At 36.2% G+C, this 23,233-nt stretch overlaps 1 protein-coding gene and 1 pseudogene across 2 annotated transcripts in view; both read left to right on the top strand.

Annotated features, from left to right (window-relative positions):
• Positions 1 to 23,233, top strand: part of ZNF451 (zinc finger protein 451) — a 118,216-nt gene that overhangs the window by 83,151 nt on the left and 11,832 nt on the right. Inside the window, 7 exon segments of the mRNA XM_079147485.1 lie at positions 8,711 to 8,864; positions 9,328 to 9,344; positions 9,346 to 9,476; positions 13,348 to 14,942; positions 17,312 to 17,452; positions 18,476 to 18,606; positions 19,437 to 19,623. Of these exon segments, the coding sequence (XP_079003611.1) occupies positions 8,711 to 8,864; positions 9,328 to 9,344; positions 9,346 to 9,476; positions 13,348 to 14,942; positions 17,312 to 17,452; positions 18,476 to 18,606; positions 19,437 to 19,623 (2,356 nt within the window).
• Positions 1,666 to 3,886, top strand: LOC306665861 (ribosomal RNA processing protein 1 homolog B-like; annotated as a pseudogene). Its single transcript has one exon. The product of its transcript is annotated as a ribosomal RNA processing protein 1 homolog B-like (transcript).

Raw genomic sequence — 23,233 nt, 5'->3', positions numbered from 1 at the left:
ATTTGTATTCTTGATGATTGCCATTATAACTGATAGGAGATAAAATCTCAGTGTAGTTTTGATTTGCATTTTCCTAATTGCTGAAGACATTGGACACTTTTTCATGTATTTGTTGACTATTTGTATTTCTTCTTTGAGATGTATCTGTTCAATTCATTTGCCCCATTTATCAATTGGGTTATTTGATTCTTAGTGTTAAATTTTTTGAGCTCTTTATATATTCCTAGATATTAATCCTCTGTCAGAAGAGTAGCTAGCAAAGATTTTCTCCCATTCTATAGGTTCTCTCTTCACATTCTTTATCATTTCCTTTGCTGTGCGGAAACTTTGATACCATCCCATTTATTAACTCTTGGCATTAGTTCCTGAACTTAAGGAGTCCTTTGAGAAAGTCGTTCCCTGTGCCTCTGTGCTGGAGTGCTGACCCTGTGTTTTCTTCTAGAATTTGGCATAGTTTCTAGTCTAATTCCTAATTCCTAGTTCTTTGATCCATTTTGAGTTTTTTTTTTTTTTTTTTTTTGCTTAGAATTGCTTGGCTATTCTGGTTCTTTTATTCCTATGAAGAAGAATATCATTGGTATTTGATGGGGATTGCATTGAATCTATATATTGCTTTGGTAGTGTGGTAATTTTAGCGATATTAATTCTGTCTATCCATGACATGGGAGGTCTTCCATCTCAGATCTTCTTCAATTTCTTCAATGTTCTAGAGTTTTCATTGTAGAGGTCTTTTATCTCCTTGATTAGATTTGTTCCTAGGTATTTATTTTTGCGAGGCTCTTATGAATGGGATTGCTTTCTTCTTTCTCAATAGATTCATTGTTGGTATATAGAAAAGCTACTGATTTTTATATGTTGATTTTATAACCTACTACTTTACCACAATTGTTTATTAGCTCCAGCAGTCTTTTTTTTTTGGTCAGTGGATCTTTTATTTTATTTATTTATTTATATGTGGTGCTCAGGATTGAACCCAGGGCCTCACACATGTCAGGCAAGTGCTCTACCACTGAGCCATATCTCCAGCCCCAGCTCTAGCAGCCTTTTAGTGGATTTTTGTTGTTGTTTTTGGTTTTGGTTCTTCTAGTATAGGAGCACATCATCTGCAGTGATAATTTGATTTACTTTTCTTCCTTCCTTTTTTTTTTTTTTTAAAGGTACTGGCAATTGGATTCAGGGGCACTCAACCACTGAGCCACATCCTCAGCCCTATATTGTATTTTATATAGAGTCAGGGTCTCACTCAGTTGCTTAGTTCGTTGCTTTTGCTGAGGCTGGCTTTGAACTCACAATCTTCCTACCTCAGCCTTCCAAGCCACTGGGATTACAGGTGTATACCACCATGCCCGGCTCCCTTTCCTATTTTTATCCCTTTTATTTCTTTTCTTACCTAATTGTTCTGGTTAGAATTTCTAGCACTATGTTAAATAGAAGTGATAAGAATTGGTTTCCTTATCTTGTCCCAGATTTTAAAGGAAAATGCTTTCAGTTTTCCCCCATTTACTATGAGGTTGTCTTTGGGTTTTGTATGTATAGTCTTTATGATGTGAGGTAGGTTCCTTCTGTCCCTAGTCTCTTCAATGTTTTTATCATGATGGATGCTGACCTCTGCGCAGGCGCGGCGGGGCCGCAGGCGCGCGGACCGGCGATGCTCTGGCGGGCGCGATGTCCCCCGCCATGCAGGCCCGCCGAGGTCCAGTTTGCTCAGCGACTGGGCGTCCAGCGAGAAGGGCGTCCGGGACCAGCGCGGTGAGGAAGCTGCGCCAGTACCTCAGCGTGAAGACGCAGAGCGAGACAGGAGGTTTTAGCCAAGAAGAACTCCTAAAAATATGGAAAGGACTCTTCTACTGCATGTGGGTGCAGGATGAACCCCTTCTTCAGGAGGAGCTAGCGAACACTATTTCCCAACTCATCCATGTTGTTAACAGCTCAGAGGCTCAGCACCTGTTCATTCAGACCTTCTGGCAAACCATGAATCGAGAGTGGAAGGGAATAGACAAGCTGCGCCTGGACAAATACTACATGCTGATTCGCCTGGTCCTGAGACAGTCTTTTGAAGTTCTGAAACGGAGTGGCTGGGAGGAAAGCCAAATCAAGGTTTTTCTAGATGTTCTGATGAAGGAGATCCTGTGTCCTGAGAGCCGGTCTCCTGATGGAGTGAGATTCCATTTCATCGATATTTATCTGGACAAACTCTCCAAGTGGAGGGAAAGAGCTTTTGGCGGATCAGAACCTCAAGTTTATTGACCCATTCTGCAAAATTGGCTGCCAAGACCAAGGACCACACACTGGTACAGACTATAGCTAGGGGTGTTTTTGAAGTCATTGTAGATCAGTCTCCTCTCATACCTGAAGATACAGTGGAGGAGCAGAAAACCAAAGTGGGTGATGGTGACCTCTCTGAAGAGGAGGCGTCTGAAAACGAGGCAGCTTGGAAAAAGGCAGTCGACCAAAAAAAGGCAGCACTGAGCAAATGCCACTCCAGGAGAGAGAGAGCCAGCGATGAAAGAGGAAGAAAGGACTGTGGCACCTTGGAAGACACAGGGCTTCTTCTCCAGTTTGACTATAAGGCTGTTGCGGACCGACTCTTGGAAATAACCAACAAGAAAAACATCCCTCCCTTCAACCGGAAGCGTCTCTGCAAACTAATTAAAAAGTTCCAAGGCCTCTCTGAAGGTGGGATCCCTCGACTCAGTTTTTCCTGAGACATTTCTGCTGAGGAAGACGATCAAGCCCTCTGTCAAAGAAAACATAAGAAAAAAAGACGAAACAAAGTCTTTCTTGCTGAAGAAGAGGACAGTGAAGGCAGCATTCAGAAAAGAAAAAGGAAAAAAAAGAAGAGGAACCACCCCCAGTCTGAAACTTGGGGCCTGAGGGACGCAGCCACACCCCCAGCACAGAGCGGGGGAGGGGAGCCTGCACCTGCGCAGAGGCAGACCCCACAGGAGCGAGGAGCTGAACCCAGAGCAAGAGGCCGAGTCCAGCACCAGGGAGAAGAGCAGCTCGGAGCATCCCCCTCTGCCCCCACGCACAGTAGGAGGAAGCGGCTGAAGAGAAAGAGCCTAGGGGCACAAGGAGAGATCTGGGACCCCACAGAGCTGCCTCTGAGGACAGGGCTCGAAGTGGCCCTGGCAGCAGCCATCCCCAGGGACCTGCTACCCGAGGTTCCCCAACAGATGGAGCCCAGGTCCTGAAAGGAAGAGGAAGCTTGGAGCACTCCCTGTCAACGGCAGCGGCCAGGCCTCCCTGACCCAGTGCAGGAGGCCACAGAAAAAGAAGGCAGAGCCCGGCAGCCTTGACCCTATCTGTCCAGTCAGAAAACAACGATTTTGAAGAAGAGGAAGAAGATGAAAGAAATGTCTAACTTGATAGAAACAATGGAATACTGGGATCCAGAGTCACGGCAGATCCAAGCTCTGGGAACCAGCATTTCCCCTTTGAAGAAGCAGCCACTGAGGACAGAAAAGGACTTCGTGAAGTTTGACACACCTCTTCTTACCAAAACCCCTGTTCTTCAGAAGAGCCAGAGCAGTGCTGCCACCCGCCCTGCAGAGCGAGCCATCCAGCTGAACAGAACACCCAGCAGCACCAAAAAAGTCACCTTTGGGTTGAACAGAAACACCACTGCAGAGTTCAAGAAGATGGACAAGAGTATCCTGGTCAGCCCCACAGGCCCCTCCCGAGTGGCCTTCAACCCTGAGCAGAAGCCCCTCCACGGAGTGCTGAAGAACCCCCACCAGCTCTCCTGCCAGCCCTCCCCTGGCAACCAAGAAGCCACTGGCCACAGCTCCAAAGAGAAGGCCAACAGCTATGGACTTCTTCTGAGAGCAGAGTCCCTTCTAAAGACTGCTTTTGTACAGAATATTCTATAAATTATATCTTTGAAAAAAAAAAAAAAAATGAATGGATGCTGAATTTTGTCGAAGGCCTTCTCTGCGTCTATTGAGATGACTAAGTGCTTTTTGTCCTTAACTTACTTTATGTGGATTTTGTTGTGCTGATTTCTAATTTCATTCCATTATGATCTGCTAAGATACAAGGAATTATATGTTTTTTTTTTTTTTTTTTTTTGGTATTTGCTAAGAGTTACTTTATGGCCTAAAATATGGTCTATTTTGGAGAAGGTTCCTTGAGCCATTGATAAGAAAATGTATTCAGCTATCTTTGGTTGGTAGTGGGGATTTGTAAATGTCTATTACATTCATTTGATTTATAATGTTTTTCAAGTCCAAAGAGTCCTGAGTTTATGTCTGAATGACCTAGCTAATGATGAGAAAGATGTGTTGAAACCTCCCAGTATTATTGTACTAGGGTATATCTGAGATTAAATTTGATTTGTGTCTCTTTTATGTAATTAGTGGCACCCACATTTGGGGCATAAATATTTATTTTTATTATGTCTTCTTTTGGATTGTTTCTTTTACCAGTATGAAGTACCCTTTGTCTCTTCTGCTTAATTTTCATTTGAGGTTTGCTTTTTCAGAAATGAGAATAGCTACTCCTGCTTGTTTTCAGGCTCCATTTTCATGATATGTAATAATAATTTGTGTGTGGCACAGTGTGTGCTTTTTGCTGAGTTTAATTCAGCAGCAGTCTCTCTACCCTGTTAACTTGTAGGGTCTCTAAGTTCTTACACCTTACAGAGTAGGGGCAAAACATTGACACTTCACAAATTTACATATCATCCTTGTGCAGAGGCCATGTTAATCTTCTCAGTATTGTTCCAGTTATAGTATATGTGCTGCCAAAGTGAGTACTCCACTGCCCCTTTTATTAACTAAATGTTCTTAACAAATTATTAAATCTTTGAGCTTAGTTTCTTTATCTCTAAAATGGTATTATATACTTACATACAGGGTTGTTATGAGAAGATATAATACTCTGTAAGGTACTTTGGGCCTGACTTGTAGTCTTCAATGAATACTCCTTATTGCATATTCCTTGGTGTATCAGTCATGAGGTCTCTAATCACACTAGGACTCTAAACCTTTAAACTAGTATGTGTTAGGTTGTAATTGTCTCTCAAATCAACCAGAAGAGGTTGCTGGAAGATGGTATAAGCCACATTGTTTTCTATACCTATGAGTTTTGTTTTGTAAAGATGGCATCATTCAATGAAGGAGTTAATTATTCACAATTTGTGTTGTTTTCTTTGCCTCTTTCTTCCTTTTCTTTCATTTCCAATTTCTTCCCTCTTGACCAGTTTTTCTTAAACTTTTTAATGCACATATGAATCACTTGAAAAATTGTTAACATGCGGTCCTCAGATATGCCATACTTTTTTTTTAATCTTGCAATTTTTTTCATTTTTTTGTTATTCTATTTAGTTATACATGATAGCAGATTGCATTTTGATTCATTGTATACAAATGGAGTACAACTTTTCATTTGTCTGGTTGTGCATGATGTAGAGTCCACCATTTGTGTAATCATACATGTACATAGAGTAATGATGTTTTTCTCATTCCACCATCTTCCTTCCCCGCTCCTTCCCTCCCCTCATTTCCCTCTACACAATCCAATGTTCCTCCTTACTTCCCTTACCCACCCCCCTCCTGTTGTGTATCAGCATCCACTCATCAGAGAAAACATTTGGCCTTTGTTTTTTTTGGTCTTGGCTTATTTCACTTAGCATGATATTCTCCAACTCCATCCATTTACCTGCAAATGCCATAATTCTATTCTTTATGGCTGAATAATATTCCATTGTTTTTACATACCACAGTTTCTTTATCCATTCATCTATTGAAGGGCATCTAGGTTGGTTCCACAACGTAACTTTTGTGCATTGAGCTGCTGCAAACATTGATGTGGCTGTGTCACTATAGTATGCTGATTTTAAGTCCTTTGGGTATAGGCCAAGGAGTGGGATAGCTGGGTCAGATGGTGGGTTCATTCCAAGTTTTCTTAGGATCTCCATACTACTTTCCAAAGTGGTTGCACCAATCTGCAGTTCTACCAACAACCTTTTTCCCCACATCCTCGCCAGTACTTATTATTACTTGTATTTTTGATAATTGCCATTCTGACTGGAGTGAGATGAAATATTAGAGCAGTTTTGATTTGCATTTCTCTAATTGCAAGAGATGATGAACATTTTTTCATGTTTGTTGATCAATTGTATTTCTTCTTTGAAGCGTCTGTTTAGTTCCTTAGCCCATTTATTGATTGGGTTGTTTTTTTTTGGTGTTAAGTTTTTTGAGTTCTTTATATATCTTGGAGATTAGTGCTCTATCTGGGGTTATGCCATACTTTTATAATAAGTATGTTCCAATAAAATTTTATGTAGAGGGACTCTGGGGTTGTAGCTCAGTGGTAGAGGGCTTTCCTAGCATGTTTGAAGCACTGGGGGTTTGATCCTCAGCATTGCATAAAAATAAATAAATAAAATAAAGGTATTGTGTCCATCTGCAACTAAAAAAAAATATTTTTGTAAAATTTTTTATGTAGGTTCCAATTGTGGTTTTTTTTTGAGCAAATAATTAGACTTTTTTAAAAAATTGATTTATAACTCTCAAATGAACTAAGATTGATTTACTTTAAGACTTTTCAAGTAGGAAAACTTATATAAATTGGTAGTTAGTAAATGCCTTTGTTTTTCATATCTTTTAGAGCTGTCTAGCTTCAAAATGTCCTTCTAGGTGTTTCTTCTTTTGCATAGGACTTACCTCATGAAATTAAAACAGGAGCAGGTATTGTGGGGAGTGGTGAAAAGGGCATAGAATTTATAACCAAAGAGACAAAACCATGTTTGAATGATAGGTTTGTCTCTTCTATGGGTACAATTTGTGGGGTGGTGAGTTTTGGTAATTACAAATAATTAAAATGGTAGCTCAGGTCATTTTGATAAGAATTAAATGGATAAACATATTCAGAATCCTTGTGTGGTGCTTGAAAAGTGTTCAGTATAAAATGTAATCTGTCATCTTGTTGCATCTGATAAGCGTCCTGCAATCTGTTGCATACTTAATGATAATAAATATAAGAAGGCACAATATAATTTTTAGGGCTATCACGCTAAAGACTGTTAATAAGAAGTTAAATTATACTTATATTAAGCATACACACACATATAAATGAACACTTTTCTTTTACAAAAAAAATTTCCAGTTTTAAGATAAAAGAAACTCTAAACCATGTTTGGAAACTCAGATGCTAGAAGAGGTGTACTTATATTATGTCAGAAATTTGAGAGTGACTATAAACAAAATTAATGGATAAGTGTTTGGGGAAATAATTGCAAAGTGAAAGATGAGATAGAGGAATTGATTTAGTAACAAAGGACTAATATAAATTTATTCTAGAAGGGGCAAAAACAAAACAATTGAAAAATAAAGCTAAAAAATATGAACAAGAGTTTTACAGAATATATGCACAAACTGGGTGCAGCGGCACACAGCTGTAATCCCAGTGGCTCTCAGGCTGAGGTAGGCCTCAGCAACTTAATGAGGCCTTATCAACTTAGTGAGACCCTGTTTCTAAATAAAGTACAAAAAGATTGGGGATGTGGCTCAGTGGTTGAACACCCCTGGATTCAGTCCCTGGTACCAAAAAACTCAAACAAACAAAAAACAAAAAAAACATATCTACATATCCAGCGAATGTATGAATAAAGGCTCAAGCTCAGTTATAGACAGAAAATGCATATTAAAATAGAATTGAGTATCATATCTGGTGGACTGGCCAAAATGAAAAAGATACATAATCTGTTTCTGATAGGTTTGTTCAGTACTAGGTATATATGAATTGGTTAAGCCTTTGTAAAAAGCCATCCTAGAGTATCCTTTTTTTTTTTTTTTTTTTTTTTTTTTGTACCAGGGCTTGAACGCAGGGGTGCTTTACCATGAGCTACCCCAGCCCTTTTTAAATTTTGAGACAGGATCTCGCTAAATTGCTTAGGGCCTTGCTAAGTTGCTGACTCTGGTCTCCAGCTGATGATCCTCCTTCCTCACCCTCCTGAGGCGCTGGGATTACAGGCATGTGCCACCATGCTCAGCCCTGTAGTATCTTTTTATTCAAGTAAGTACATCCTTTTCCCCTATAGTGCCACTCCTGATAATGCATTATTTATATGGGAAAAGAAATCCCAAACCAAAAAAAAAAAAAAAAAAAAGAAGAAAAAAGAAATGAGAGGTTGAATCATAATTTGCAACCAGTAAGTGGTCTGAATTAGACTACACCATTTGATTTTTAGGAATTCCTTGATTTGTTTTGGAACCAGAAACTCTAGTAGGCAGAAGTCTATAAGATGATAATATCTGATAAATCAATGCCTTTCCCGCTAAATAAGTTTATTTCTATATGTCTTTTTAAATGATTACGTAGAAAAGTTTACAAAAGAATTTTTATTTTTAAATATCAGTTATGTTGCAGGAAAGTAAACAAAGCACACCATGAGAAAGAGTGTATGTTCTGTGATCACATTTCTGTATTAATATATTACATATGAATATGTATGTAAGAAATTAAAAATATAAATATTCTTTTATATTACACAGAAAGATGGCTACGATTGTTCTTGAAGAAAAAAATTTTAAGTTTCACAAACTACTTTGTTTATGATAAAAGTTCTGTAATTCACACTTAGGGAAGAAAAGTTTTCATGTTAAAAATTAATATAGAATTTTCCAGATAGAAAACTTGAAAGTTAATTTTTAAAAATTGATATTGATTTTAGTTATCTATAATACAACCTTGCCTTATATTTTAGGAAACTGCAGATGATGGACATAACAACAACCTTCTTCCTCAGGTTATTCAGTGTTTTGCATGTCCAAGCTGCTATCTTCTTTTTAGCAACAAGGATGACTGTATGAAGCATATGTCTGGAAAGAATCATTTCCATCAAAGCTTTAAACTGGGCGGTATGTTAATATCTTCTTCTGGTGCAAATTATTAATCTTAACTAATTTATCATACTTCTTGTATCATTCTTTATGTTACTTATTCTCCTGTTAGTTTTAGAACTATGAAAGTGAAAGATTTTATTTGAATTTTTACTTTTTATAAAGATTCTCAATATTTATTTGAGTAAGGATTACTTTGAGGAGGACTGCTTTGAGGAGTGAAGAGAAACTTGGAAAGAACACCATTTATTCAGGATAATATTTCATTATATTCATATCTTGGAATTTGGGTATTTCTCTGCATTTAATGCTCAACTTCTGATTTGAATATAAGGCATCTTTTGTATTTAGACTAAAAATGACTTCCCTTATAATTACATCTACACTGTTTTACTTAATTCAACTGTTGTTGAGAAAGGTAAAGAGGAGAATACTTGGATCACTGTATGACTTTGCAAGTTATAGTTTATTTGTCTTTCAGCTGACAAGGGAATAGCATCATCCAGTATCATTTCCGTCTTATGCAAAGAAACTTTTGATCTCTCTGTGCAAAGATGTTCCATTTCAAGTCAAGTGTGTGGCTTGTCACCAGACACTGCGTTCCCACATGGAGCTCACTGCCCATTTCAGGTTGGTACAGTTCTAGTCTTAAGCTGTTAGGGAATCTTATGAGCTGTTCATCAATGGGAGAATTCAATAAATACTTTTCAATTCATATTTTTCTCCTTCTCAATGAGAATATACATTTTCCTAGAAATTAACCAAATTTAGCATAGTGAAAGAAAGGTGTTTTTCCAGTGGTAAATCATTCTGGATTCAGTCTCCAATACTGCCAAAACAAACAAACAAAACACTAATATTTTTAAGGTGTTTCGTAGTATCACCTTAAAAAAAGGGTTGTCTCAGTATCACAATTTTTTTTAAAGCCCTTTTCATTTATAGATACAAATGTAAGTGTTTAACAGATGGAATGGAATGATGTCTAGGATTTGTTTCAAAATAATAACTTATGGAATATAAATCAAACATGACTGTCATGTGATAAGCAGATTGTGAAAGTTACAGTGGGGTTCATCATACTATTCTCCCTCCTCTCATATAACTTAGAAAGTTCCATTGTAAAGACAAAGAGAAAGCATATTGGAATCCTTATTCATTATTCAATAAATTTAGCCTATCATTGAAACTTAATTTTCACATATTTATGATACTTTCCAATCTAGTTAACTTAAAGCACTGCACTATTTTAACCTTCTCACCTCCCACTCACTACTCACAGAACACATGCACAAGCTTAGAGCTGTTAGCTTATTGTTTGTTCATCAGTTCTCATGTTGATGGACATGTAGGGTTTCTTTTTGCAGTTTATAGCTGTTATGAATAAAGCTGCTAGGAAGATTTTGCACAGTTTTTTGTGGACATATATTTTCATTTCTCTTGGATGAACATGTAAGAGTGGAATTACTGGGTAAAAAGTAGCCATATATTGAACTTTATAAGACACAACTAAATATTTTCTCAAAGTAGTTGTACCACTTTACTTCTATACGAGCAAGGTACGAAATTTCTAATTTCGTGCTTGCCAACATTTGATGTTTCCTGACTTTTCCTTTTACCTGTTCTTGTGTTTCATTGTTATCTTAATATTTAAGCTTTTTTGATAAATGATATTGAGCACTGTTTGCTTATGAAATTTCTGTTGAAGGTATTGTGCCTATTTTAAAAATTGGATTGTTTGATCCTTTAGTAGTGAGCTGGGGTTCTTTATGTATACAAACTTTTGTCAAATTTCCAGCTAGATTATGGGACTTTCTAGAATTATATGTGTCATGGTTTGGATATGGTTAGTACTCCAAAGGTTCATGTGTTGGAAGCCTGGTCCCTCATGTACTGGTACTGAGAAGTTGTAGAAGTAAGTAGTTTAAGAAGTAAGTAGGTTATGAGTGTACCACTCTGAGAGGAGATTGATTGCTGTGTCATGGACTTGGTCAGGTCTCATGGGACTAGATAGGTTTCCCTGAGAGTGGGTTGTTAGAAAGCAAGGCCACCGTGTGTTCGGCCTCTTCTGCATGCACCTGGCTTTCGTCTCTCACAGGTACTTCTACCTTTGCTAGATGCAGAAGTCTTGAACTTCTCTGTCTCCAGAACTGTGGACTAAGTAAATCCCTTTTTTTATAAAATACCCAGCCTCAGGTGTTTTGTTACTACATGGAGACAATTCAAATATTCTTAAGTATATTTTCCCAGTCTATAATTTGCATGTTCATATTGTTAATTATATCTTTTGATGCACAAAACTCTTAATCTCATTGAGTGTAATTTGTATTTGCCTGTTCTTGCTTCAAGAATATGTTTTGTTTTATTTTTTGTGGAGGGCGGTGCCAGGAATTGAACTCAGTGGCATTTGGCCACTGAGCCATATCCCCAGCCCTATTTTGTATTTTATTTAGAGGCAGGGTCTCACTGAGTTGCGTTGTACCTCACTTTTGCTGAGGCTGACTTTGAACTTGTCATCCTCCTGTCTCAGCCTCCTGAGCCACTGGGATTACAGGTGTGTGCCACTGTGTGCCCAGTTTATTTCATATTTTTTTTTAAAGAATTTAATGCTGGGCCTAGTGGTATATGCCTAGTGACTCTGGAGGCTGTGGCAGGAGAATCATAAGTTCTAAGCCAGACTAAGCAATTTAGGGAGATCCTGTCTCAACATAAAAAATTAGAAGGGCTGGGGATATGGCTCAGAGGTAAAGCCCTCCTGGGTTCAATTCGTAGTACCCCCCCAAAAAAATTTGATTTTTATATTTATTTCTATAATCTACCTAAAATTTTTTTTGTGTTTTTAAAACCAGCATTTGGTTTCACTGATGATTCTCTGTTGTTTGCCCATTTCTTTGTTCATTAATTTCTGCTCTCTAAACTTCGAGTTTGCTATGTATGACGTTGCATGCCTATAATCCCTGGAATTGGGAGGCTGAGGCAGGAGGAGCACAAGATTGAGATCAGCCTGAGCAATTTAGTGAGACCCTGCCTGGAAATAAAAAATAAAAAGAACTGGGGATATAGCTCAGTAGTAAAGAACCCCTGAGTTCAACCTTCAATAGCCTAAATAAATACCAGAAAACAAACAAACAAAAAACCACTTTGAGTTTAATTTGCTTATCTTTTTCCAGCTTCTTAATGTGAAAGCTTAGATTGACATTGGATCTTCTTTCTCGTGGATCTTCTATTTTTTTTTTTTTTTTTTTTTTTTTTTTTCGGTAGCAGCAATTGAACTTAGGGGGCACTCGACCACTGAGCCACATCCCCAGTCCTGTTTTTGTTTTATTTAGAGACAGCGTCTCACTGAATTGCTTAGCGCCTTGCTTTTGCTGAGGCTGGCTTTGAACTCACATTCCTCCTGCCTCAGCCTCCTAAGCTGCTGGGATTACAGGCATGTACCACTGTGCCCAGCTTCTTTTTTAATATTAACATTTACAGGTATAAATTTCCCTCTGAGCACTCTTTTACCTGCAGATTTTGATAAGTTGTGATTTCTTTTGCATTCATTTAAAATAGGTTTTTTTTTTTTTCTTAAGTAATTAAAATAGAGTTACTGCATGACCTAGCAATTTCCACTTCTAAGAATACAGTCAAAAAAAATGAAAACATAGGTCCATGCAAAGAATTTATGTTTGAAGCTGCATTATTCATGATACTTGATAATGGGAAAAATCCAAAAGTCCATCAGCTGACAAATAAACAAAATGTGGCATATCCATACAATGGAATATTATTTACTTTTAAAAGGAATGAAATACTGTGCATACTACAACCCCAGGGAACCTTGAAAACATGCTAAATTATATAAACCAGTCAAAAGAGTCCACTTACTATATAATTTCATTCATATGAAATTCCAGAATGGGGAAATTTACAGAAACAGAAAGTAGTTGCACAGAGCTCAGTGATTGCTTGGGGTTGGGAAGCACTGGGGGGAAATGAATAAAGTGTATGGGGTTTCTTTTTGATAAGATGCAGTGTTCTCAAAGTGACTGTAATAATGGTTGCATGTATTTATTATTGAATTTCTCTCTTTAGGCATAGCACATGCATTCCTGACATAAAATTAATCAGTTCTTAAAGGATTAATACAAGGTTATCTAGAATCTTATATGAGTGTTCCTCTAAATAGTTTATTTAGAGAGTCACTTTGCTTGTCTGATAGGGTGATATGGTCATCTATCAGCACATTTGATGCTGACTTTAATATTCATATGTTTACCTGAATATTTTTTAATCTTCTGATTCTAGTTTTAACCTTTTGTATGGGTTAGAAATGAACAAAATATAGATAATATTTCGGTATTTTGAGATGATACAGTATCATTAAATTGCATTCTTATTGAAAAGTATATGTCAATGTTTATATGTAGGTTATTTAAAAACACCTGTCATAAAAGACAAAGATGGTATATTTGGAAAATACTTAACAAAAAATGTTTTGTTTTGTTTTAATGCAATTTAGGGTTCGTTGTCGTAGTGCTGGACCTGTAGCTATAGCTGAGAAAAGCATTACTCAGGTTGCAGAAAAATTCATATTAAGAGGCTATTGTCCAAATTGCAACCAGGTCTTTGTGGATGAAACCAGCACTCTAATTCACAAGCAGAATTCAGGACACAAAATCCGAGTCATTAACTCAATAGAAGAATCAGTCTTACTGTATTGCCACAGCAGTGAAGGGAACAAACCTCCTTCTGACTTGAATTTATTAGATCAACCACAGTTTTCATCACTAAAAAGAACTATGTCAATTAAAGAATCTAGCTCCCAGGATTGCAGCACCATTCCAAAAAAGAAGATGAATTTAGAAGATAAAAGGCATGAAGGAGTGGTTTGTGTCCAGAAACAAAAGTCAGTAATTAAAACCTGGTTTTGTGAATGCAATCAGCGATTCCTAAGTGAAGATGCAGTAGAAAAGCATGTTTTCTCAGCAAACACAATGTGTTACAAGTGTGTGGTCTGTGGAAAGGTGTGCGAAGATTCAGGGGTTATCCGTTTACACATGAGTCGGATTCATGGAGGGGCACATTTAAATAACTTTATTTTTTGGTGTCGGACTTGCAAAAAGGAATTAATGAAGAAAGATACTATCATGGCACATGTGACTGAATTTCATAACGGGCACAGATATTTTTATGAGATGGATGAGATACAAGATGAAACTTCGCCATCATCTTCTATGGTGAGTAATTGGGCTGCTAACAAACCTCCTTCAGCTATTACCGTTGATCATATCCCAGCAAATAGTCCTCCAAGAGGCAAATGGCAATGTCGAATTTGTGAAGATATGTTTGAGTCCCAAGAATGTGTTAAAAAACACTGCTTATCTTTGGCAAGTCACCAGTTTCATAGATACAGCTGTGCTCACTGCAAAAAGACTTTTCATAAGATAGAAACATTGTACCGACATTGCCAAGATGAACACAACAATGAAATAAAGATTAAATACTTCTGTGGACTTTGTGATCTCATCTTTAATGTTGAAGAAGCATTTCTGAGTCATTATAAGGAGCACCACAGCACAGATTATGTGTTTGTGTCAGAAAAAAATGAAACTTCAATTAAAACTGAGGAGGATTTTCCAGTGATAGAGACCAGTAACCTGTTAACCTGTGGTTGCCGTGAGAGCTACATCTGTAAAGTCAACAGAAAGGAAGATTATGGTAGATGTCTCCAAATCATGCTAGATACTGGTAAACTATGGTTTCGCTGCAGTTTGTGTTCAGCAACAGCACAGAATTTAGCCAACATGAACACTCATATCCTTCAAGTACACAGAGAAGAAAAGAGGGATAAAGAGGAGCAGCAGTACGTAATCAAGTGTGGCATCTGCACCAAAGCATTTCATAATCCCGAGAGTGCTCAGCAGCATTTCCATAGAAAACATGGCTTCTTACAGAAACCCAATGTGGCTCATTTTGGATCTGAAAAAGGGAGCACATACAAGTTTACTGCCAGTGCTCCACGTACAGAGAAAAAACTGAAACAGGCAGTGAACAGTCCAAAAAACTCAGAAATGGAGAAAGGAGCTGAGAATGACCTAAGCTGGCACAATATAGGTATGACTTTACAGTTCTGCACATTTCACATAGTACTATAAAAACAACATGCAGTGCATCCACCATTTTTATGAAAGCTAATGATTCAGTTTTGAATCAAGAAACAAGATGATACATCATTCACTTAATTACTGCAGCATATACTTTTTGGGAATTTGTATTCCTACTACTCTATTCATCCACTTTCTAAACTTAAGGGGGAAGAGTATTGGCTTTAAATGATACATATATTAGATTTCATTCTTTTACAAAAGGCACAGGGATTTTGAGAAAAAGGAATTTGATAGTCTTTCTGAAAGATTTGAAACTCTAACCTTAATATTATTAAATTTTTCTTCCGCTATTTAGATTCTTTAAAAAATAAAATAGGTGAAATTATTTTTTGTATCTGGCCTAATTTTTAGGCATAAGAAATCTTAAAGGCAGTTTCAGCATTTGTGTATTTTTGTTGCCATTTATTTGAAAGCAAAGTTTTAACATACAATTAAAATAGCAATTAGAAGTAGAGTTAAAAGTGATAGTAAGAAATTAAAGAGAAATTGGGATATGAATCCCCTTGTTGATACTAACTCTAAACTTTTCTTCTTTCATATTATAGTGTTTTATTTTGTTTAGAAGTTTAATCTTCTGTTGTTTTAGAGTGTAATTTTAAGTCTATAGTCATTTAAACAAGTATTAGCTCATGGTGAGTTATATAATAGTGAAGACAATGAGAACACGTGAAAATTTTGGCTATAAAATGTCTTTGTGAACCATTGCAGCATTATTATTATTATTATTTATTTGTTTATTTTTGGAAACAGGGACTGTGTTGTGCAGGCTGATCAAACTTGTGAACTCAAGTGATCCTTCTACCTCAGCCTCCTGAGTAGCTGGGACTACAAGTGTGCACTACCACACCCAGCTATGAACCACTGAGTTTTTAAGGCTTGCTCTGTAGCACATATAAACTCGGCATCATGATCTTTTTTGGACATAGCATGCTTTCAGTGAGAAAGGATTAAATCATGTCCAACTTAGTCAACTCTAGTACTCTAGACAGTGAAATTGTGGTCATTCCATTTTATGTTTTTATGTTTTGCTTTTGCTTTTCTCAGTAATTTTGCATTAATCTGTTTTTGATTCAAGGTGATTATAATATCTAAATATAAAATTATTAACAACCTGAAGATGTAAAGTGACTTGGAAATGGAAGGAGATGGTGGTAGTATATTTGAAGAAAACTATTAGGCAGAATAAAAACTTATCATTTTTAAGAGAATTTATTTTGGGGGCAGATGCTGGTACTGGGGATTGAACTCAGGGCCTCTCCACTACTGAGTGACATCCCCAGTCCTTTTTTATATTTAGAGACAGGGTCTTGCTGAGTTGTTTAGCACCTCGCTTTTGCTGAGGCTGGCTTTGAACTTGTGATCTCCCTGCCTCAGCCTCCAGAGCCTCTGGAATTACAGACCTGTGCCACTACGCCTGGCAATAATCTAATATTTTAAAAGTTTGCATTACTAATACTGGAAACATGAAGTCCTTGTCAAGGTAAAAAAGTATGAAATACAGGAAAGGAGAGAAAGAATGAGGGAGAATGGAAGGAGATGAAAGAATTTGAGAGAACTAAGAAAAAGACTTATTTATGATTAGAGGTGTTAATGTGCAATTAGCACCTATTTCTACTATCACTTTATGGCAACGGGTTGTAAGTTATCTTATTTCTGCTCTCTAGGGAATTTTCTATTCTTTCCTCTTCTTTCTTTTGAACCTACGGGTTCTTTAACACTGAGCTACATCTCCATCCCTTTATTTTTTATTTTGAGACAGGGTCTCACTAAGTTGCTGAGACTGGTTGGAAGTTGGAATCCTTCTGTCTCAGCCTCCCAAGTCACTGGGATTATAGATATGTGGCACTGTGCTGGGCTCTCTAGGGAATTTAATCTAGACTAATAAATCAGTCTAGATTACGAAAAGAAGCAAATTCTAGTGACAGGAATATTGCTGTTAACCTTGGAATTTTATTTTGGTGGATGGTGTGAGTTGTAAGTTTTTGGTTATATAGCCTTATCACTTGGTTTTCTCGTTTTTCTAGTACATTGATTTGTTTAAAATTTCCTTTTATGAATGACTTAAAGCCTTGAAATCAAAGAAAGATATTTATAAAAGATATATAATCAATTTTGGAATATTTTGAATATTTTTATCTGATTTAAGCATAAACCATATCATGTATAGATTTGGATTACATGAAAAGTTTTAGAGATTAATTAACATGTGAAATTAATTATTTTGCCTATTAGGACTGTAATATCTTTTAGACTGAGAACATAGAATGTTTATAACAAATTCTTACTGAATTCATGTTAATGTTTTTGTATTTTCAGAGGAAGAAGTCGAGCTTCCTGATTTGGATTACCTGCGAACCATGACCCATATAGTCTTTGTAGATTTTGATAATTGGTCGAACTTTTTTGGTCATTTACCAGGGCATCTTAACCAAGGAACATTTATTTGGGGCTTTCAAGGTATGATTAATAAGAAAAGCATTTGACACACCTCTCCCCAGAATATGATTTCCTACAAGAAATTCCTTATGAACTTTCCTAAACATAAGAACATAATTTGAATATTGTTACTTTGCATTATAGTTACTTTGCTAGAATGTTTTTCTTTTTACATGTCTCTCTTTTTGGTGACCCAAAGTTTATATATCTTTTATAATTTTTTTTTTTTTTGGTACCAGAGTGAAAATGGTTTTATTCAACACCTACAATGTGTCAGACTCTACTGCTTGATACAAATGTAGTTTACTGATTATTATTATTATTTTAAAAATACAGGAAACAAATTTTATTATTTTTTTAAAGTGATCACTAATAAAAAGCAGTAAGCTTTTGAACTTTGGTCTCTTAGCTATAGAACTAGTGGTTATTTCCAGCATGCCACAAACTGCCTCTTCTGTCCATCCTTGCTTTCTTACAATTATGTATCCTCATATAAATCTCTCTATAAACCATTGACCAGGCCTGAGGGAGATGATTTTTGGGTTTACATATGTTTTGGTATAGTGAGTATCTGATATAGTTCAATGTTTGATGTAAGAAAATAGCTTTATAAAGAGGACAGTTGGGGATGAAAGATAAAAAATACACTTCCCTGTATAAATTAGCCAGTATAAAGTTTTATTAGGTCTAACTTTCCTGATTACTCTTCATTTCTACTGCCTACCTGTGGCATGTTTGTAAAAAAAAAAATTAATTTGTGTTCATATACAATGATGCCCTCAAAGAATTTTCACACATATTACTTTAGATTTTGTTTAACATTCCTGTGAGTTTTCACATGAGTAGGCAGATTCAGGGAATTTGGCCTAAGTTTCCAAGATTTAAAGTAATAAGATGGTGATCCCTGTGCAAGACCTGAGTTGTCCCATATTCTCTGTAGTACTTTTCTCTCTAGGAAAAAAGAGTTTAGTATTTTCCCTTGATACAGTTTTCAGTCTTTTTCTCCTGTTTGCCCATCATATATACCTTTTCTAAAATTATTAGGAGGAAACACCAACTGGAAGCCTCCACTCAACTGTAAGATCTATAATTACTTGAACAGAATTGGATGCTTCTTCCTTCATCCTCGCTGTAGTAAAAGAAAAGATGCTGCTGATTTTGCCATATGTATGCATGTGAGTCATTGTTTAATTCAAAATCTGTGAATTTTTTTCCCATTTGAGCTGTATGTAATGACAGTATAGATTGTTCCTCAGTACTATACTTTTGTGTAAAACCTGTGTCAGGTTCTGATTATGACTACTGTGAGAGCAGAGGCCTATGGCGTGTTATTTACTGCTATATCCCCTAATTCCCAGAAGCCCCTCAACTATGCATAGTAGAACCTTCATTATTTATGGAATAAATACTTCACATTTCTATTTCTGAAATTGAGAGACAACTTTCACAGTCACTGTTGACCGAGATAGAATTTGCATTTACATCTGTCTCTTCCAGTCACCTAGAGAAGTTACTGACCTGGGGCCCACTTTATGTTAAATTCTGTTAGAGACTTTTTGTCACACTGATAAGGTGAATGCATTCATATTGATTTGTGTATGTGAATGTAAACATGTTGACTTGTGGTTTAAACCACAAGAGATTTCCTTTCCCCTCTATCCATTGCCAAGATTGAATTCTGCAAATTACCTTGCCTTCCCTTTTCTCTACTATGGAGTTATTTCCTATTTACCCTTACATTGAGTGTATAGGCTTTGGCATTCCTGCTTATGTGGGACCTCTTGTTGGACTTCATTTTGGCTTTGTCTTTTTCCTTTTTGCAGCATAAAATAGCTTATCTTATAATTGATGGCATCTTATATTTGATTAATTGCGGCATATTTCATTTATGAAGATGTAGGCTAGGAAATAAGCCTACTGTGCTTTTCTCGGTATGTGTTCTTTGTGAAGTAGATTTGAAACTCATGCTGATTTTCATCAACCTATACCATTTGTTCCAACATAGGCTGGCCGTCTAGATGAACAACTGCCCAAGCAAATTCCTTTCACCATCCTCTCAGGAGATCAAGGTTTTCTGGAGCTAGAGAATCAATTTAAGAAGACTCAGAGGCCAGCTCATATACTAAACCCTCACCACTTAGAGGGAGATATGATGTGTGCCTTGTTAAATAGCATTTCTGATACCACCAAAGGTACGCAGCTGCAGTCACAGTGCAAACCGCCCAAGAGGAGGAGACTTCACTGCTGAGAGAAACCAATAAACTGCTGTCCTCTAGTGTACTTCTGCCTGTTCACCATGCTTTCATATCTCTACCTTATTTATCTTTTCCTATTTCACTTTTATTCTTTACTGTTTAGAAGGACAATAATTCACAGTAATTTTCCATAGCCTTTTTAAAATCTATAGATAAAAAACCATATTCATCTATATAAAATATAGTTATATGTTGAAATATTATAATTTTAGAAAGTTCAGAATCACATCTTTGTTTCTGAAATTTCAAATTTAGCTTCAGTTCTCTAGAAAGCAAAGTGCTTATAGGTGAAACCCAGAAAGTAATAAATAATAATATGGCAATACCAAGAAGAAAAATAGAAATGGTCATTAAAGAGGTTGACAAAACAAAACCCTGATAAACCTGATATCCTTGAAAGGGGGTGATACATTTTTTTCCCCTGTACTGGAGATTAAACCCAAGACCTTGAGCATGCTAGGTAAGTGCCCTACCACTGAACTATATCCCTGATCCTTTTTATTTATTTTTTACTTTTTAAATATTTTTTAGTTGTAGATGGACACAATCCCTTTATTTTTTTATTTTTATGTGATGCTGAGGATCGAACCCAGGGCCTCACACATGGCTAGGCAAGTGCTCTACCACTGAGGTACAACCCCCAGACTCCTTTTTATTTTTTATTTTGAGAAAGGGTCTCTAAGTTATTGAGATTGATCTCCAACTTGCAATCCTTCTGCCTTAGCTTCTAGAATCACTGGAATTACAGCTACCATGCCTGTTGGTACATCCTGTCTTATTGCTGTAACTCAGAATTGTGAGATTGTTCAATGAAATGAGTGCTATTGATGGCTAGTTTTATTTCTCATTATTTAGGGATTCAGAAGTTTTGGTTGTTGTCCCCCCACACACCTCCCTGCCCCCAGTACTGGTTATCAAACCCAGGGTCTTTTAAAATGCTGATTTTGACACTGGGTCTTGCCAAATTGTGCAGGCTGGCTCCAGCTTGCCATCCTCTGCCTCAGCCTCTCAAGTAACTGGGATTAAAGGCATGCATCATAATGCCTGAGCACATTCATAATTTCATAATTTCTGAATTAAATATGGGAAGATAAAGACAATAAAATAATAATTTTTAACTCTCCTCATAATTTGAATCCATGAATAAAATTTGAATTTATTAATGAATGAAACTCAACAACAAATAGTGGCTAGTTTCTGGCATTTTGTTTTATGCCTTTCAATTATCCAACTCTGCTTGCCTTTCAGTTTTTTTTTTTTTTTTCTTTTAATGTATTTGGAACCACATTTTAATTGAAAGTCCATTACAAAGAATCTTGCTCTGTTTGCTCATTACAGTGGATTAATTCACTTTTAAAAAATTAGGAATTGGTAATCTACTTAGCATAACTGTATTCTTTATCAAAGTAAATGATGCAAGATTATAAAGGAAAACGACTTGACATATTTATGTCATGTGTTAGTACTGTTATCTTCCTGTTCTGTAATTTTGGTTTTCATCCATTTTTTTCTGTATTGGTTTGCCTTTTAAAAAAAGTTCTTTTTCTGCTACTCTTTTAACATGCCTTCCTTTATCCTCAACAATATCTACTTAATATTCTATACAATTCTTAAATTTTTGCCTTTGCCACACTAGGCCAACTTCCTTTTCCTCCTGCTTTAGGGAACATTTCTTGTTAAATTTATAATGTGAAACCTGTTATGAATTTCCATCTATTTCTGTTCAATTTGAATGAGAACTGTATATGAGAAGGTCTACATGGATCTATTAGGGTTGGAGGTAAAATATGGTTTATTCATATGCTCATTAAACCCTTCTGAATGCTTTGTATATACCCTGTATATTCTTTTTTTTATCATTCATTTGCAGTACTCATTTGAATGTACTGCTCTTGGAAACACATGTATACTTTATTCTGAATTTTTGTGAAATGCAGAGGTCATGCAGTACATAAAGAAAGGCATGGGCTTTGATCAAATGCTAACTTTGCTGCTTCCTAGCTGTGTGATTTCAGGCAAGTTACTTAATTTTTTCTGAATCTCATTTTTCATATCTTTTTGGTTATAAGAATTAGTGATCTATGTAAAATGTCTAGCATAGCATATAAAGCACTTTATGTGCTCAACAAATGGTAGCTCTTTTTGTTAGTACTACCATAAAAAGAAAATAAGATTCCTAAACACTGCGTTTTTAAAGTAATGAAAATAATTAAAATTAAGTGGTTAAAGAAGTGTAGAATCTTTAAAACAGAAGATTTTATCTTACCTAGATTTAAGGATCTAATAAATTATTTAATGCTTTCAAAACTCTAAAATTCAAAAAGTTATATTGAAACATAGTATATTCAAAATTTAGTTGTCTGAGTCAAGATAAAATTTTTTCTCTATTCCATCACTTTTCCTAATAAATGGCTTTGTGAATGGTAGAATAATAGTTTCTGTTATGGAGTGGCATTTAATACATATTTTGGGATTTAACAAATCTTTCAATGTCTACTTATCAATCAGTCATTTTATTTATTTTGAGATGGGGAGGTCTCACTGTAATGCTCAGACTGGTCTTGAATTCTGGGTCTCAAGTGATCCTTTTGGCCTCACCCTCCCAGGTAACTGGGACTATAGGTGTATTCCCCTATGCCTGGCTTCCCACCAGTTTTTCCTCTTTGGGCCTTTAGATAGTTTGGTTACCACAAATATGCCAGAACAACTCCTTGCATGTAGTTTAGCATGGTGTTCCTGTCTTCAAATTTGACAGTTTGTTAAGGCTTTGTGGTTTTTGGGGTGGGATACTCAATAGATCTTTTTGAGAATCAGATGAAAGTTTTATTACCCCCCAAATAAACAGCACAAATGTACAACATTACTTAAAATTTCAGGGGATTTGTGGTTTCAGCATTCCTATTTACTAACCAACAAACAACTCTGATCTTTCAGGATATAGCAGAAGTTTATATTGTATGTAGCAGAGTGAGTTCTTTTATACGTATTATTATGCAGTTTGGTGATTTTTCATCATGTTTTTAAATTTTCCACTAGAGCATAAAGAAATGGCACAAGTTTGTGTGTCTTTTTTTTTTTTTTTTTTTTTTGAACTGGGGGTCAAACCCAGGGCTTTGCAACACACATTTACATACTTATTCTAACTTTTTAGAAATTTTACTGTTAATTAAAACCCAAAAGTGTTTTTTATTAGACTGGCTATTCCTGGGTAATCAGAAAAGTATTTCTGGGATAGTGTCATGAGGATCAATGGTTATGAGGTATCTAATACTTGGAGAGTTTAGTCTTTGCCCCTTTTCTGTTAAATGGAAAAATTTCAGGAGATACATAGTAAAAATGAAGATATTTGGAGTTGGTTTTCCAAAAATTGAGGTCTAGTCATTTGACCCTAAGGCATGACTTTTGCTTGATGGGGAAGAGAAAGTAGATAACTTTACTATGGTATTTTTTTTAGACCTTTGACTTGGTTACATTGGGTAAATCAGTAAATCAGGTGCGCCTTTAGAAAAGTTCAAGGTTTGATTGTGTCCTGAGGTTTACTCTATTT

Source organism: Sciurus vulgaris, assembly GCF_902686455.1.
Source record: "Sciurus vulgaris genome assembly, chromosome: 7".
In the NCBI taxonomy this organism is placed as follows: domain Eukaryota; kingdom Metazoa; phylum Chordata; class Mammalia; order Rodentia; family Sciuridae; genus Sciurus; species Sciurus vulgaris.
The sequence above is the reverse complement of the archived record's forward strand: the minus strand, read 5'-3'. Positions and strand labels throughout refer to the sequence as shown.